At 37.0% G+C, this 13,894-nt stretch overlaps 1 protein-coding gene across 1 annotated transcript in view; it reads right to left on the bottom strand.

The window, feature by feature from the left end:
* LOC307153710 (DNA repair-scaffolding protein-like) overlaps nt 1-13,894 on the bottom strand; it is a gene marked incomplete at its 5' end in the record, with an annotated part of 30,379 nt that extends 16,485 nt beyond the window's left edge. The window contains 4 exons of the mRNA XM_079863331.1: nt 4,428-4,636; nt 5,836-6,046; nt 12,503-12,680; nt 13,741-13,894. Coding sequence (XP_079719457.1) covers nt 4,428-4,636; nt 5,836-6,046; nt 12,503-12,680; nt 13,741-13,894 — 752 coding nt within the window. The remainder of the gene's footprint in view (nt 1-4,427; nt 4,637-5,835; nt 6,047-12,502; nt 12,681-13,740) is intronic.

The following is a 13,894-nucleotide window of genomic DNA, read 5'->3' as shown; positions in this document are numbered from 1 at the left end:
AAATGTTGGATAAAATTATAAATAAATAAAACTTATACGAAAATTAGAAAAGTTGCCTTGGCAACTAACTGAAATAAATTGAAGGTTGAACTAAAACTAAAACTGAAATAAAAATAAATTAAAAGCTAAAAAGAAATATAATTAAAACAAGCAAATAAAAATGATAAAGCAAATAGTACAATTACTAAAACTTAAATGAAATTAAAATGAAGAGAGCGAGTGTGCACGCGTCGTGGACCCGCCTATAGGTGCACATTACTAACGCGCTCGTTAAATAACACAAAAAAAATATTGCAGTCTATTTCTGTTGCCTCAAAATAGCAACGCGACACAATGTGCCAGAACACACCTCGTTTTCAGACCAGCATGCCCATGGGCGCACAAATGAGCGCAAATGCATTTGCTATTTAAACAATGTGGCGCAGGACGTGAAAATGATAACTGCGTCGGGCTGAAACTAGCAAAAAACACTTGCGTCGCGCCGGGTGTAAGATAGGACCCTTAATGTCTCATCTGAAGGAAGGTGCTTGTTACAGTATAGTGTCCCCATCACTATACTGGGGCGTTAGGACCCACACACACCACAGGGTAAGCACCCCCTACTGGCCTCACTAACACCTCTTCCAGCAGCAACCAGGTTTTCCCAGGAGTCTCCCATCCTTAGCTCCAGTGGGCACCAGTCTTGGGCTACAGGGTGATATGGCTGCCGATTATGGATGGCATAATAAACTGATGCTGTAAAGAATGTCATGCATAACTCTGTATATTCACGATAGTGTTGAAAGTAACTTACTTTATGTATTGATAACATAAATTACTCATTACATCATAGCTATTCATTCTTGAGTAGCGTTTTAAGCTTAACAGTAAAACAGAAACCAAAACAGAGATTAAACTAATCTTGCAACCATTCAGATTGTGAAACAATTTAGCAACATAAAAAATATTTTAATATTAATTATTATAAATAATTCATACATAGTAACAATAAATGACAATTAATAATATTTTTACTATTAAACAATTTAGGAAAAGCAGTATTTTCTTCAAAAAGTGAAAAGGAATATTATAAATAATTAATAATAATAAATAATGTCAACATATTAATTATATGAATATTAATAATATTTATAGAAAATATTTATTATTATTTAGCAACAACAACAATAATAAATGTATATTTTTTCTGTTTAATGATTATTCAGAACCAAAAAAATGGTTCTGAAACATTTGCACATAAAAAAAAAATACAATATTGGTCTAACTGTATTAAAAAGGAATGTAAACATCCCCTTTTTATTCCCTGAGATCATGAGGCCTGTCCAAAGGAAGAGGATTTAGAAGCATGTGAGGTTGCGAATGGCAGCTATCATGTGCTGGGGTCTGCTTAAAATTCTATGCATTATGTGTGTATGTGTTTGCTTCATCTTTGTCAGTGGCCTCACTCACACCAGGTTTGGTCCAGTCAGGATTTCCCCGTCAACACACACTCCAGAGCACAGTGTCTCGTCTTCCTGTGTTTCAGTGTTTACGGCATGCAGCAGCAGCGTCTGACAGGGATCTAGTTACCGACAGTCAAATGACTCTTTTTTTCCAATCACCCTTCATCAACACAGCACCACGTGCATTTTTGACAACAAATCAATGTGTCTCGGAGCGGGGCAGAGATCAGAGCGTGAGGGAGGCGCATGCTCTTTACAACTGTATGACAACATGCTACAAAAAACTCAGAACACTAGAACTCCATAGCAACATGCAAAAAATTCATACAACCTAAGCAACTGCACATCAATGTGCTAAAACCCCTCTGAACACCTTAGCAACTACATAGCAACATACTTAAAACAGCTTATTAACTAAGGGAACAAGCAAAAAGCCACTCAGAAAACTAAATTATAAAAAAAAAAAAAAAAAAGATTGAATGAATGATTCAATGACTCACTCATGAATACTTCACTTGTTTCATTACGGGATGAATCAGTGTTTTTGAAAGAATCTCTTGAATGAATGATTCTATGACAAATAAATGTTTTACTTGTCGCCACCTACTGGTGTAACAATGTAATGATACAATATTTATTTGAAGTAGACTGTAGACTATCCAAACTATAAACTTCTGTGATAATTTGAATTATTGTACCACAGAAATAATGATACTGTGTGGTTGAAAAGAGTGTTTGTGAAGCCGTTTCATGCATGACAACTGCTCTCTCTGGCTCAGCGGCAGCGAAGACGCAGATGTGATTGTTCCGCTGTGATCGTACTTGTAAAGGTTTAATAGACATGAAGCTTTAGCAAATTTACAGCAACGTGCTACAAAACACCTCAGAAGACTATAGCGCGCAAAAGTCGGCTTCCGGAAGTAAAAACTCCATTGATTTTCTCCATAAGGACACTGATTTTGAACGATAACTTATAAACCTTTAAAAGACAGACCTACTGTGAGCAAGGTTGTAAATCCATGGTATTTGCTTTTGCTGAAGCCGTTAGCCCACATTATTTCATCTTATTTTTAAAATAAGTGTGTTTAACAGTGCAATTCCTGGTGGAAAAACTACATTACCCATGATGCTGTACAGTCAAAATAGCACTTTAGCTCCGCACACTCCCATGAAGCACTGCGAATGATGTAAACAAGTTGATCTCTCCACACTCTTAAAATACTTAAATGTTTATATATATCATGCTGTTCGCAATGCTTCATGGGATTGTAGTTCTTTCCCTTGCTAAAGCCGTTAAGTACACCATCTTGTACCTTTGTCCTTTTGTCCGATTTTCAATAACTTTTTTGCTTCAAAAGTTTGTAATGCTGTGATTCACCTCGTAGCTGATTTGCTTGGTTCATGGCTTATAACTCTTTAACGAAGAATTGTAAAAAATCACTATGGGAAAAATTAATTGAAAAAATACTTTCGGAACCAGCGCCGCTGAAAAAGTGGGCGGGCACTGTTGCACTCTATAGCAACTACCTAGCAACACCCTGGCAACCACTCATGGCGATGTGTTTGCACAGGCAAACAGGTTTTCTTCAGCTGTAGTTTTTTTCCTTGCAAGGCAAAATCTCACTTTCTGTCCTTTATTTTCCTTTTTTTCTAGATCTGATTATGGATCACTGACATTGCTGGGCTTAATTAGAGATGTTTGTAGAGCTTTACCATGTGGTGCAAATAACTGTGTGAGACTAGAGAGAGAGAGAGAGAGAGAGAGAGAGAGCAAGAGTACTCTATGTACTGGGAGGGGTTGTTTGGTTAGTCATTGACAGAATATGGAGCAAAGTTGTGCTCTCTCACCATTTATCACTCCATGAGGAGATTGACCTCTTGGAGCTTCAGCATTGGAGTTTAGAACAGACAATGGCCTAATTATACCACACTGGAACACCGAGTGCACATCCACACAGAACAAACACACAATCTGTCGACGTATTGCATTCAAGAGATATCTCATAAAACTACTATACACGTACAGATCATCTTATAAACGCATACTAGATCTACTGATATTCATGCTGTGTGATTTGAACCAGTAATATCAATTAATGTATTTTATCAAGTCCCCAAGCACATTCCCAATCAATTCAAATACATTTTATTAGAAGCTAATGTTTTGAGATGTAACTGGTTTGCTAAACTGGTTTGGCTGGTTACTGGGGAAGGAGAGTTGCTGGTAAACTGCACGTCGTATTAACTTACATAGATCTCAAGCCTCTGTGCTGCTAACGGCTCCAAACTGTGCTTAAAACCCAATAGTTTGTTATTGCTTTTAACAATAGCAAAGCAGAAGTGTAAAAGAAAAAAAGGAAGAGAATGAAAAAATATTTGTCAATTCTCTTTTTACCGTTTGAATAAATCTTTAACAGTAAAATGTCATGCACATTATTTATCTGTATTCATATATACACCAATATATACAAAAATTTGGGGTCAGTAAGATTTTTTTTTAAAAATTATCACTTTTGTTCAGCAAGAATGCATAAAATTTATCAACGTTGTTTCCACAAAAATTTTGAGCAGCACAACTGTCTTCAACGTTGATAATAATCAGAAATGTTTCTTGAGCAGCAAGTTAGAATGATTTCTGAAGGATCATGTGACACTGAAGACTGGAGTAATGATGCTGAAAATTCAGCTTTGATCACAGAAATAAATTACATTTAAAAAAATATACAATTGATCAAATAAATGCAGCCTTGGTGAGTATGAGAGACTTCTTTCAGAAATATTAAAAAATCTTACCAACCCCAAACTTTTTGAACAGTACTATATTTTTTGTTCTTTAAGTATATTTATTAAACAACATCAATTTCTTCAAACATTTTAGAAGGTCTTTGACCAAAATGAGAGTTTGTTTTTGATGCAACAGTGTGCAGGACTTTTTACATTTTCCCTATCCAAAACCGAGAGCAACTGAAACCCAGAGGTCAGTACCTGCCGATGTGCTGCGGTGCCACTGGTTCTGCTGGTTTGCTCAGTGCTCTGTGCTGGAGAGAAGCTCTGTGAAGGGATTGGGTGATGGGGATGCAGTAGACCCTCTGAACGACCACCTCAACAGGACCGCTCTGAGAGGCCGACGACCCACAATCCTCCACTACGTCCAGTAGAGACATCCGAATTTCACTTCTGTTCAACTCGCCGACCTGAGGATGGAAAATTGGAAAAGTTAAAATAAATCAATAAAAAAAATGTTCAAACCACACCAGTCAAAATTTCACGACATTCACGTAATTTCACTACAGAGCAGCACAATGGACAATGACACCCATATCACCTGAAACCAGCAACTCTCACTGAAAATAAAAGGCTTCCGGTCTCTTTGTCACTGCAAACATGAACGCTCTGGGGTCAAGTGTCTTGCTCTCAACGCTGATGGCCTTTGAAGGACCACACCAAAACTTACAGATCAAAACAGCACCGTTTTGGTTACCAACTCTAAGCCTTAACCACGACATCACAACAATAACTAGTGGAATTTTACTGTAAAAAAAAAGTTCATTAAGAGTTTTTAAAATAAATTAATACTATTATTCAGCAAGGATGTATTAAATTGATCAAAAATGATAGTAAAGACATTTATAATGTTACAAAATGCTGTTCTTTTGAATGTTCTATTTATCAAAGAATTCTGAAAAAAAAAATTACTACTACAAAAATATTACGCAGCACAACTGTTCAATATTGATAATGTTTCTTGAGAAGCAAATCATCATATTATAATGATTTCTGAAGGATCATGTGATGGAAGACTGGGATTAAATTATGTTTTAAAATATGAAAACATTTAACAATTACAGTTTTTACTGTATTTTTGTCAAATAAATGCAGCCTTGGTGAGCAAAAACATTAAAATATCTTACTGACATTTTGAATAGTAGTTTAAGTGTTGATGACAATATGATAATGCAAATTTAAATTGATTCTCCACCCAAAAATGATACTATTTAAAATATATTTTAAAGAATGTTGGGAACAAAACCACATTGGATCCCACTGACCAATAGTTACATTATACTTTTAAACCTGTGGTGTGTTTACAACCAACATAAACTTTGTATAGACAACACTGCACTTTGGTTATTTTGAGTCGTAGACGTTGCATCATGAATTTGTTACATGTCATGTAGGAAAATTTGGTTTTATTTTCACACTTAAGCAAATATTCATGCATAAAAACACCACTCATTAATCATTTGCACACAGTGTCACACAGGAAATGGCAGCTGTCTCCATTCCAACAGCACGCCAGTGCTTTCACACTGAATTTGAAATCTAGACGGTCCCTTTTCTGGGAATTTCTGTTTTCTTCCCGTGATCACATGAGAGGGAACAGCTGACGAACCTGTTTACAGGGAATGGATTTCTCTGTTGACACTTGGCTTGTCCCTGCCCGCCACAGGCTCCTGGTTAACGGCGGAGGTCTGCATTTCTCCACGGCGACCGCATCTCTCGGCCCGCCTGCGTTATCCTGCTTAATCTCCACGCAGATTTTCTGACTGAAGTGGGTGTTGAGAATTATGGGATAGCGTTCCCCTTCCACAACCAGATTCTGCCTGGAGGGAGACAAAAATGGAGTTCTGCTGCTTTTAATGTGTTGTTTTTGGAAAATTACTTACAGTACGAAAACATCCCACCTTCCTTTATTCAGCTTGACGCTTTACAACATTTTCACAAAACTGAACAACATTGATTGACAGCGGACTCACTGAGCAAAACCACCTACACACTTCACACACACACACATAAAAGAGTCTCAAAATATTCTCTAGTACACACAAAAGCTCAAGCCCTTCCCTCCCTGGGTGGAAAACGACTGTTGGTGATAAAGAGCGACAGACTGATCAACAAAGATGCTGTTTTCCATTTCACAGGCAGTCTGAAAGCGCTGATTTTAAGTCGACATAAGTTCTTTGTACTTGGCGTCTAACAGATCAACCGCGAAACACGCTGTGCTCTTTGGTGTGCCTTAGTAAGAGACCAAGATGTTGTGTGCTAAAAGAAAGAGTTGACTTTGGCCCTTTGCTATGATTCCTCTTTAAAGAGAGTGGCATCTAAACATGGCTCGTTCTAAAACACTTTTCAAATGGATAAAAATGAGCTGCAAAGTGGGTCAGACTTTATGCTAATGGTTAAAAGTTACCTAGGCTGTGCATCATGAGTGAAGTTGATATTAGAGACCATTGGTTCTATGATCTACTTAGGCTTAAGGCCTGTTCACACCAAGAACGAAACCTATAAAGATAACTATAACAATAACTACCTATGTAAGCGACCACACCCGTAGACAATGTCATTCTGTTTATTCTAAGCGCACTGGGCTGTTGTGTCCTCTGCCGCTTTAATTGTTTGAGCTCTTTAAAGTCATGTGGATTCTGATTGGTTGTCAATGTTTTTATTGCTCATCAGCTGGAAAAAAAAATCATTCTGAAAGTGATTCCAATGATATGACATTCTTGTTATAGTTGAGGTGTGGACTGACTGCTATTCTTTTACATTTAGAATGATTTTTAGAACTATATCTTTATTGTTATCATTATAGTTATCTTTCTTGGTGTGAATGGGCCATTGCAAGGCTTTCGAGAAACACAGTCCTGGCAAAGATCTTGGGTAAATCAATAATTTAAGAAAAATAATGTAACAATTTTTTACATTACAATCATAAAATTACAACACTAATATTAAGGGCTGTCTTAATTTCTTAATTTTTTAAATTAATTTCTTCAAGTTTTAATTTGACAGAAAACTGCAGGAAGCCTTTAAAGCAGGATTCCTCAAACTCGGTCCTGGAGGGCCACTGTCCTGCACAGTTTAGCTTCAACCCTGATCAAACACACCTAGCTGTGAGTTTCTAGTGATCCTGAAGACATTGATTAGCTTGCTCAGGTGTGTTTGATCAGGGTTGGAGCTAAACTGTGCAGGACAGTGCAGGACCGAGTTTGAGAAACCCTAAAGCTTCTCTTTAAAAAGTACTTCTCATTAAAAGTATGGGAAAATGGTTGGTACATGTGTTCACAAAAGCACATTAAAGTGCTGTTTCATTCTGTTTCATTTTGATTAATCATGCATCCCAACAAAGACCTATGATCAGTTTCGTTATTATGAAAAGATCTACACTTCTAGGCAGGAGTCACTGGAACGGAACATGTACACAGGAAAGGGTTTTACATCTAGTTATTGATTAGAAGCACATGGGGACAAAAGCCTGCAAAATATATACACACTTTTGTGAAAACATCTACAAGTTGGTAAGCACATACATAATACCCGCTGTCAATGTACCATTCGCAGGGCCTCAGAAGTAGGTTACAAACAGCCTGATCAATCTTTGCACTGGATGTATGGTAATGTGTCACAGATCTGTTCCAAACAAACGTGTCTTCAATAAGCGGAGACCTCCACTCCACTACAAGCTGGGGCCTGCAGAGCTCATGTCATGAGACGTAGTATGTACGTCAGCATTTAAATCATCCTGCCCTGAGAGAGAATTGAACAGGTGCCAGCAAAGGCAAGTAATCTCACTGAACCTCATGAACTTCAGCCAACAGCTTCAGGGCAGCCAGCAAAGACAAGTTTACACAGGAGGGAGGGGGGTGGGAGGTGGGGTGGTCTCCACCCTAATGCAAACAGGCGCTTTTTCAACATGCTGTCAGCCTAGGAAGAATAGGAAAGAAAATTACAGTCTTTGACAATCCAAGACTGACAGGTAAAAAAAAAAATCACCACCAAAAAAAAAAAAAAAAAAAAAAAATCGGATTTTCATTAAATCTAATTTTTACAATGTGCAAAAACTAATAATGAATCAAATAATTGTAATATTATAATTTATAAGCAACATTTTATGTGATTTTGAAATATTGTGTATTTGCTCGTCTGCCACGCCAAGCGGAGTGATGCCAAAGAGTGAAACGGTTCCAGTGCTGATACAGGGGAATAAGGCTCTCAGCCAATCAGATTCGAGAATCAGAAAGAACTGATGAATAAATAAATAAATATATTACAGCTCTAAACTAACTTCTGTAATATATCACACAAACAAGATATTTGTTTAATCTTTTTTGGTCTCTACATACTTTATGCATATATTAAATGATAAACTATAATATTATGAACAATTTCAATAAATAAAAAAATAAATAAAAATTAAGTACTCCCGGAACAACATAAATGTAATTTCTTACAAAAAAATGAAGAAATATCCTTTCTCGTAAATGATATACAAATAAAAATACAAAGTGTTAGAGATCAGTTGCACAGGAAACAAAGTCTTAAGAGAGATTTGTTAATCTCACTGCAAATAGTGTCACGTGACGATCGGGACATACGTATGAATGTATTTCCGGTGGTTTGGAGAAGGAAGTTATGTACAAACTTAAGAGTGTGCTGACGTCAGAGCTGACACAAACAGGTGAGGGTGCGGCACAGGTGTAATCACAACCTAGTGATGACAGGTATTTCCTTCATAGCTGAACCATGAATGAGCTGGGAACAACGTGTATGTGTGTGTGTGTGTTCTTGTGTGCGATGGAATTGGTCATCAGAAATACACCAATACAGGCTGTACATAATTAACCAAACTGCTTTGGATTTTCAATTTTTGACTTTAAAGGGATAGTTCACTTTGAAATTAAATTTTGGTATGTTTTAGCTTACCTCAAGGGCATCCAAGATGTAGGTGTCTTTGTTTCCGCAGTAGTTTCAATTTTGATATTTTTAGGTCAAACCGTTCTTGTCTGTTAGTCATATAATGCAGGTCTATGGTCACCACCTCAAAGAGCATGCACAGAGAAGTCCAAATTAAACAATTCCCCATCGTAAGTACACATTGATGGCCTAAGACACGAAACGAGCGGTTTGTGTGAGAAAACGAACAGTATTTATATCGTTTTTACCTCTTGTACACTTTCTGGCGCTTGCGCAGACTAAGCCAGAACGCACGCACACGTCACACACCAGGAAGCGCGCGCGCCCTCAGATCACTTGGACGTGGCTGTGTATAAGAGGTAAAAACGATATAAATACTGTTCGTTTTCTCACACAAGCCGCTCGTTTCGTGTCTTAGGCCATCAATGTGTACTTACGATGGGGAATTGTTTAATTTGGACTTCTCTGTGCATGCTCTTTGAGGTGGTGACCACAGACCTGCATTATACGACTGACAGACAAGAACGGTTTGACCTAAAAATATCAAAATTGAAACTACTGCGGAAACAAAGACACCTACATCTTGGATGCCCTTGAGGTAAGCTAAAACATACCAAAATTTAATTTCAAAGTGAACTATCCCTTTAATGTATGTCAAATCTAAGACGGTAGTCCTCAAATGGTGGTAAATGCAAAATATAAACTGAGACTAACTATATATGCAGAGTTAGGGGAGCCAAATAAGTATTTTTAAAATAACAATGGGGTTATCAGTTTGGAGAAGAAAATGCTTCACATATCTTTTGTTGTCATTGTTGACAGCCATGCATCCAATCATTTTGGTTCAAATTCCCCTGTCACTTGGACAGGTTAGAAAGGACATTTGATTTTAAGGACATTCTTGTTTACTTTCGTGCGATGAATCTTGATATCCAATGTAAAATCAGAGTCCTGAAGCAAAACCAGTTGAGAACCAATTATACCACCATAATAGACAGAAAATAATTGAAACTATGATCAAATTGATGGGAATTCTAAAAGCACAAAATGTTCAAGGTTCATCTGTGATTTAATTCTCGATAGCCTTTTTAAGAGTTTGAGCATTTAAAGTGGTAGATGACAAAACTGCAGCACGCACTTATAATAAACAGAACATTATCGTGCATTGATATGGACACTAATATAGTAATCTTTATAGTTATTGTTTCTGGTGTGACCCGGTCTCAACAGTCATTTTAAATTAAAAAGGTTTGTCAAAACAAACTTGTTTGAAATTAAGTTGTGTCACCATTAGCTATTTTTAAAAAATATTATATATTATACGATATAAAATATATATTATAAATAAATAAATATATTTAAAATATAAAAAAAACATATTATATTATAAAATATATTATAATATTTTATATTATATAACATTTTTAATGGAAATTAATGCCATTACCTTTTGGATTACTCTGAATCATTTAATTCCAATTCAACTTCCTGAGAGGTGTGGACAAATCAATTAAAATTCCAACTGATGAAATGAATGGAAGTCAATTCTTACTTTTGGAATTTTGCCCAACACTGTGTCACACTTGCACAGGTATTTCATTGAAGTGAAAAAAGCACACAAAAAAAATAAAAATGACTAAACATTAGAGTTTAAAAAAAAAAATGTCTTGCATTCATGCGATTTGACATAAAATAAAATAAAACCTCCATGTCTACATTACTCAACTACCCACAGGTTTTTAAATATATTTGACGATAAGTAAAGTGTTATCATCTGCCGCCCATTTTCTGCAAACTATGGGGGCCAAATTGGAGTCAATCTGGTGGACTTTCCAGGGTAAAATGAACTCTTGGACTTTCCAGGGTCAACTAAGCCTGCCCTTAAAGCAAACACTCCGCAGAGGGAGAGAAAAAAAAAGAGAGCAAATGAGACAAGAGGAGAAACTGTGCCAGCAGCACACTGTGCTGCATGTGTTTTCTATTCAGCTCTCTGGCCTCTGTCACAGTTATTGTGATCCGCAGCCTAACGCTCCTCACAAAAAAAAAAAAAAAAAAAAAAACCCAGAGAAAGAAAAAGGCAAGGGAAGAAAAAGGATCCAGCAATGTTTTTTCCCAGCTTGCTGGAAATGAGCTCAGAGCTGCCAGGAAGAGGTATGCAGGCCATTCCCTGGAGCTGAGGAATGACGTGGGAGCTACGCTACATGGGGGCGATACGGGGGAGAGAATGAGAGGGGCGGGACTCTGGCTTCCGGTGAGTCCTGATCCGGGGATCTGTGGTCCTCCCACACAGATGGAGACTGGCTCGTCTGTCTCTGTCACCTTCAGCCCCACAGGCCTCTCGCTCTTATCAGCTCTGTGCAAAACACACGGCTGCACACAGCAAGACCATTCCTGCCAACCTGCGGCTTACTGCTCGAACAGTGATTCATCACTAATTATCATAGAAGAAATTATAGGGAAATGTGCATCAATGCTACGTAATACAAGTAATCTTGAAAAAAAAAAAAAAAAAATCCAGCTGGCAAAACAAAGCAGAAAATGAATTAGAAATGAAGCTTTGAAAACCAAAAAAATTGAATTAAAAAATTAAACTAACTATATGAAATATTAAGAAAATAAACAAATAAAATGTAAACAAACAGGTTGTTTGCATTAGAAAAATATCTAAGAATACTGTCGCCAAGAATGACACCACTGTTTTAAAGATGAAATTAACTCATTTAATAATTGATGGAACTTCACAATGGAACTGAATCAACACTGAACTGACTTCAGCTGAACAATGACACAGAGCCGAACTGAAAAATGAACTTTGTTTGCATCATTGAATCATTTTCATGTTATCACTGTAAAGCTGCTTTGAAACAATATTGCATAAAGCGCTATATAAATAAAGGTGACTTGACTTGAATAGAAATATAATGTTTAATACAACTATATTGATTATAATCAAAGTATTTAATAAAGAAAAAAATGTGTTCTGTGTGATTACTAGGAGTTGAAAGTGTATTTTGTGCCAATTTTATAGATTTCTAGTTGAAAATTAAAAGTCCAAATCACAAGAGTAAATAGTGCACCTTTCTTCAACAATCCACACAATCTGAAGCATCATACATGTCCGTAGTACAAGTTTGATAATTATAGTTAAAGTTTGTTCAAATGCTTGAGCAAGCACTACTGATAATACACAAAATTTAATACATATATGTATTTAAATGACAAAATCTAGTGTATTATGTCAGTAATCCATAAATTGCCAAAGATTGTTTGAACAAAAAAAAATAAAAGTATCGACTGTGATTGTCAGAGATAATAAACGAATGCTATTTCTGATATTTTATGGCGAAATGTTAAGGAACAGAACCGACCATGGTGGGTAGATGTGGACGATGTCTCCGGGCACAGGTTGTAGCTGGGCGGCCGTGGCTTTGTTGAAAAGAGCCACACACCTTTCCCCCTCTGGCAGCCTGTCACACACTGTTGCCTGCATGCCACATTCCTCTCGAACTCCCAGAATCCTCAGCGTCAGGACACCTGGCCTGTCAGCTTGGGTCAAACAAATGTATGTATGAAACTGTACATCTGTACATGGACAGTATATTTGTCCATGTCACAATTTAAGTCCAAATTTTGGCTTAAAGGAGAACTCCGGTCAATTTTAACATTGAGCTCATTTTTTTGTAAATTTGGAGTGCTGTCAGTACAGAGAACAACGACAAAAATCGGTGTTGCCTACACCGTGTTATCCTCTTTTTAAAATCTGCACCCTGTTGACTTCAATGGGGCAAGTTTTAAACCTGCTTTTAGCCTCTTAACATCCTTGATGTGTCATTACAAGTGCACAGCCAATGTGAGTGATTCCTTCAGAGTGAACACGGTGAATCTGACTGCAGTAGATGTGAAAGATATGAATAAAAATGATGTTAATTCAGCCAGCGCACATACCTGTATTTATTTCCTGTTTTCGGTCGAAGTCCAAAGTAGTCGATTATCGAGTTCACGCGCATTGGTTTAGTTACCTATTATCACTCGACAATCGATTACTTTGGACTTCGACCGAAAACAGGAAATAAATACAGGTATGTGCGCTGGCTGAATTAACATCATTTTTATTCATATCTTTCACATCTACTGCAGTCAGATTCACTCGTGTTCACTCTAAAGGAATCACTCACATGACCTGTGCACTTGTAATGACACATCAAGGATGTTAAGAGGCTAAAAGCAGGTTTAAAACTTGCCCCATTGAAGTCAACAGGGTGCAAATTTTAAAAAGAGGATAACACGGTGTAGGCAACACCGATTTTTGTCGTTGTTCTCTGTACTGACAGCACTCCAAATTTACAAAAAAATGAGCTCAATGTTAAAATTGACCGGAGTTCTCCTTTAACAACTAAAACTATATTTTTAAATACAGTTAAGTACTATACTGTATACATGAACAATTAGCATATAAGTAAGCTTTACATTTTATTAGATTACCAGCATCTGAAAGATCGTTTCCTTCTCAAAGTCATTAAGTTTTGCAAAACAACACAGATACGATACAGGCCCAGTAAATTAATAACAGCAGCAGGATATTTTGGGTTATGCTGTGAAAACTCACACTGGCGCGGTCTCAACTTTTTCATTTCAGTCAGTTCTGAGGAAATGAAACAAAATCCAGCTCTCTGACGGGATATATTCCCATGCTGACTGTTTGAGGAAAACTTGGCCCCCTCGACTGGACACATGAACACAATTGACTCAGCTGAAATCAT

This window comes from Squalius cephalus, assembly GCF_949319135.1.
Source record: "Squalius cephalus genome assembly, chromosome: 25".
Classification (NCBI taxonomy): Eukaryota; Metazoa; Chordata; class Actinopteri; order Cypriniformes; family Leuciscidae; genus Squalius; species Squalius cephalus.
Note: the sequence above shows the minus strand (reverse complement) of the source record. Positions and strands in the feature narration are given on the sequence as shown.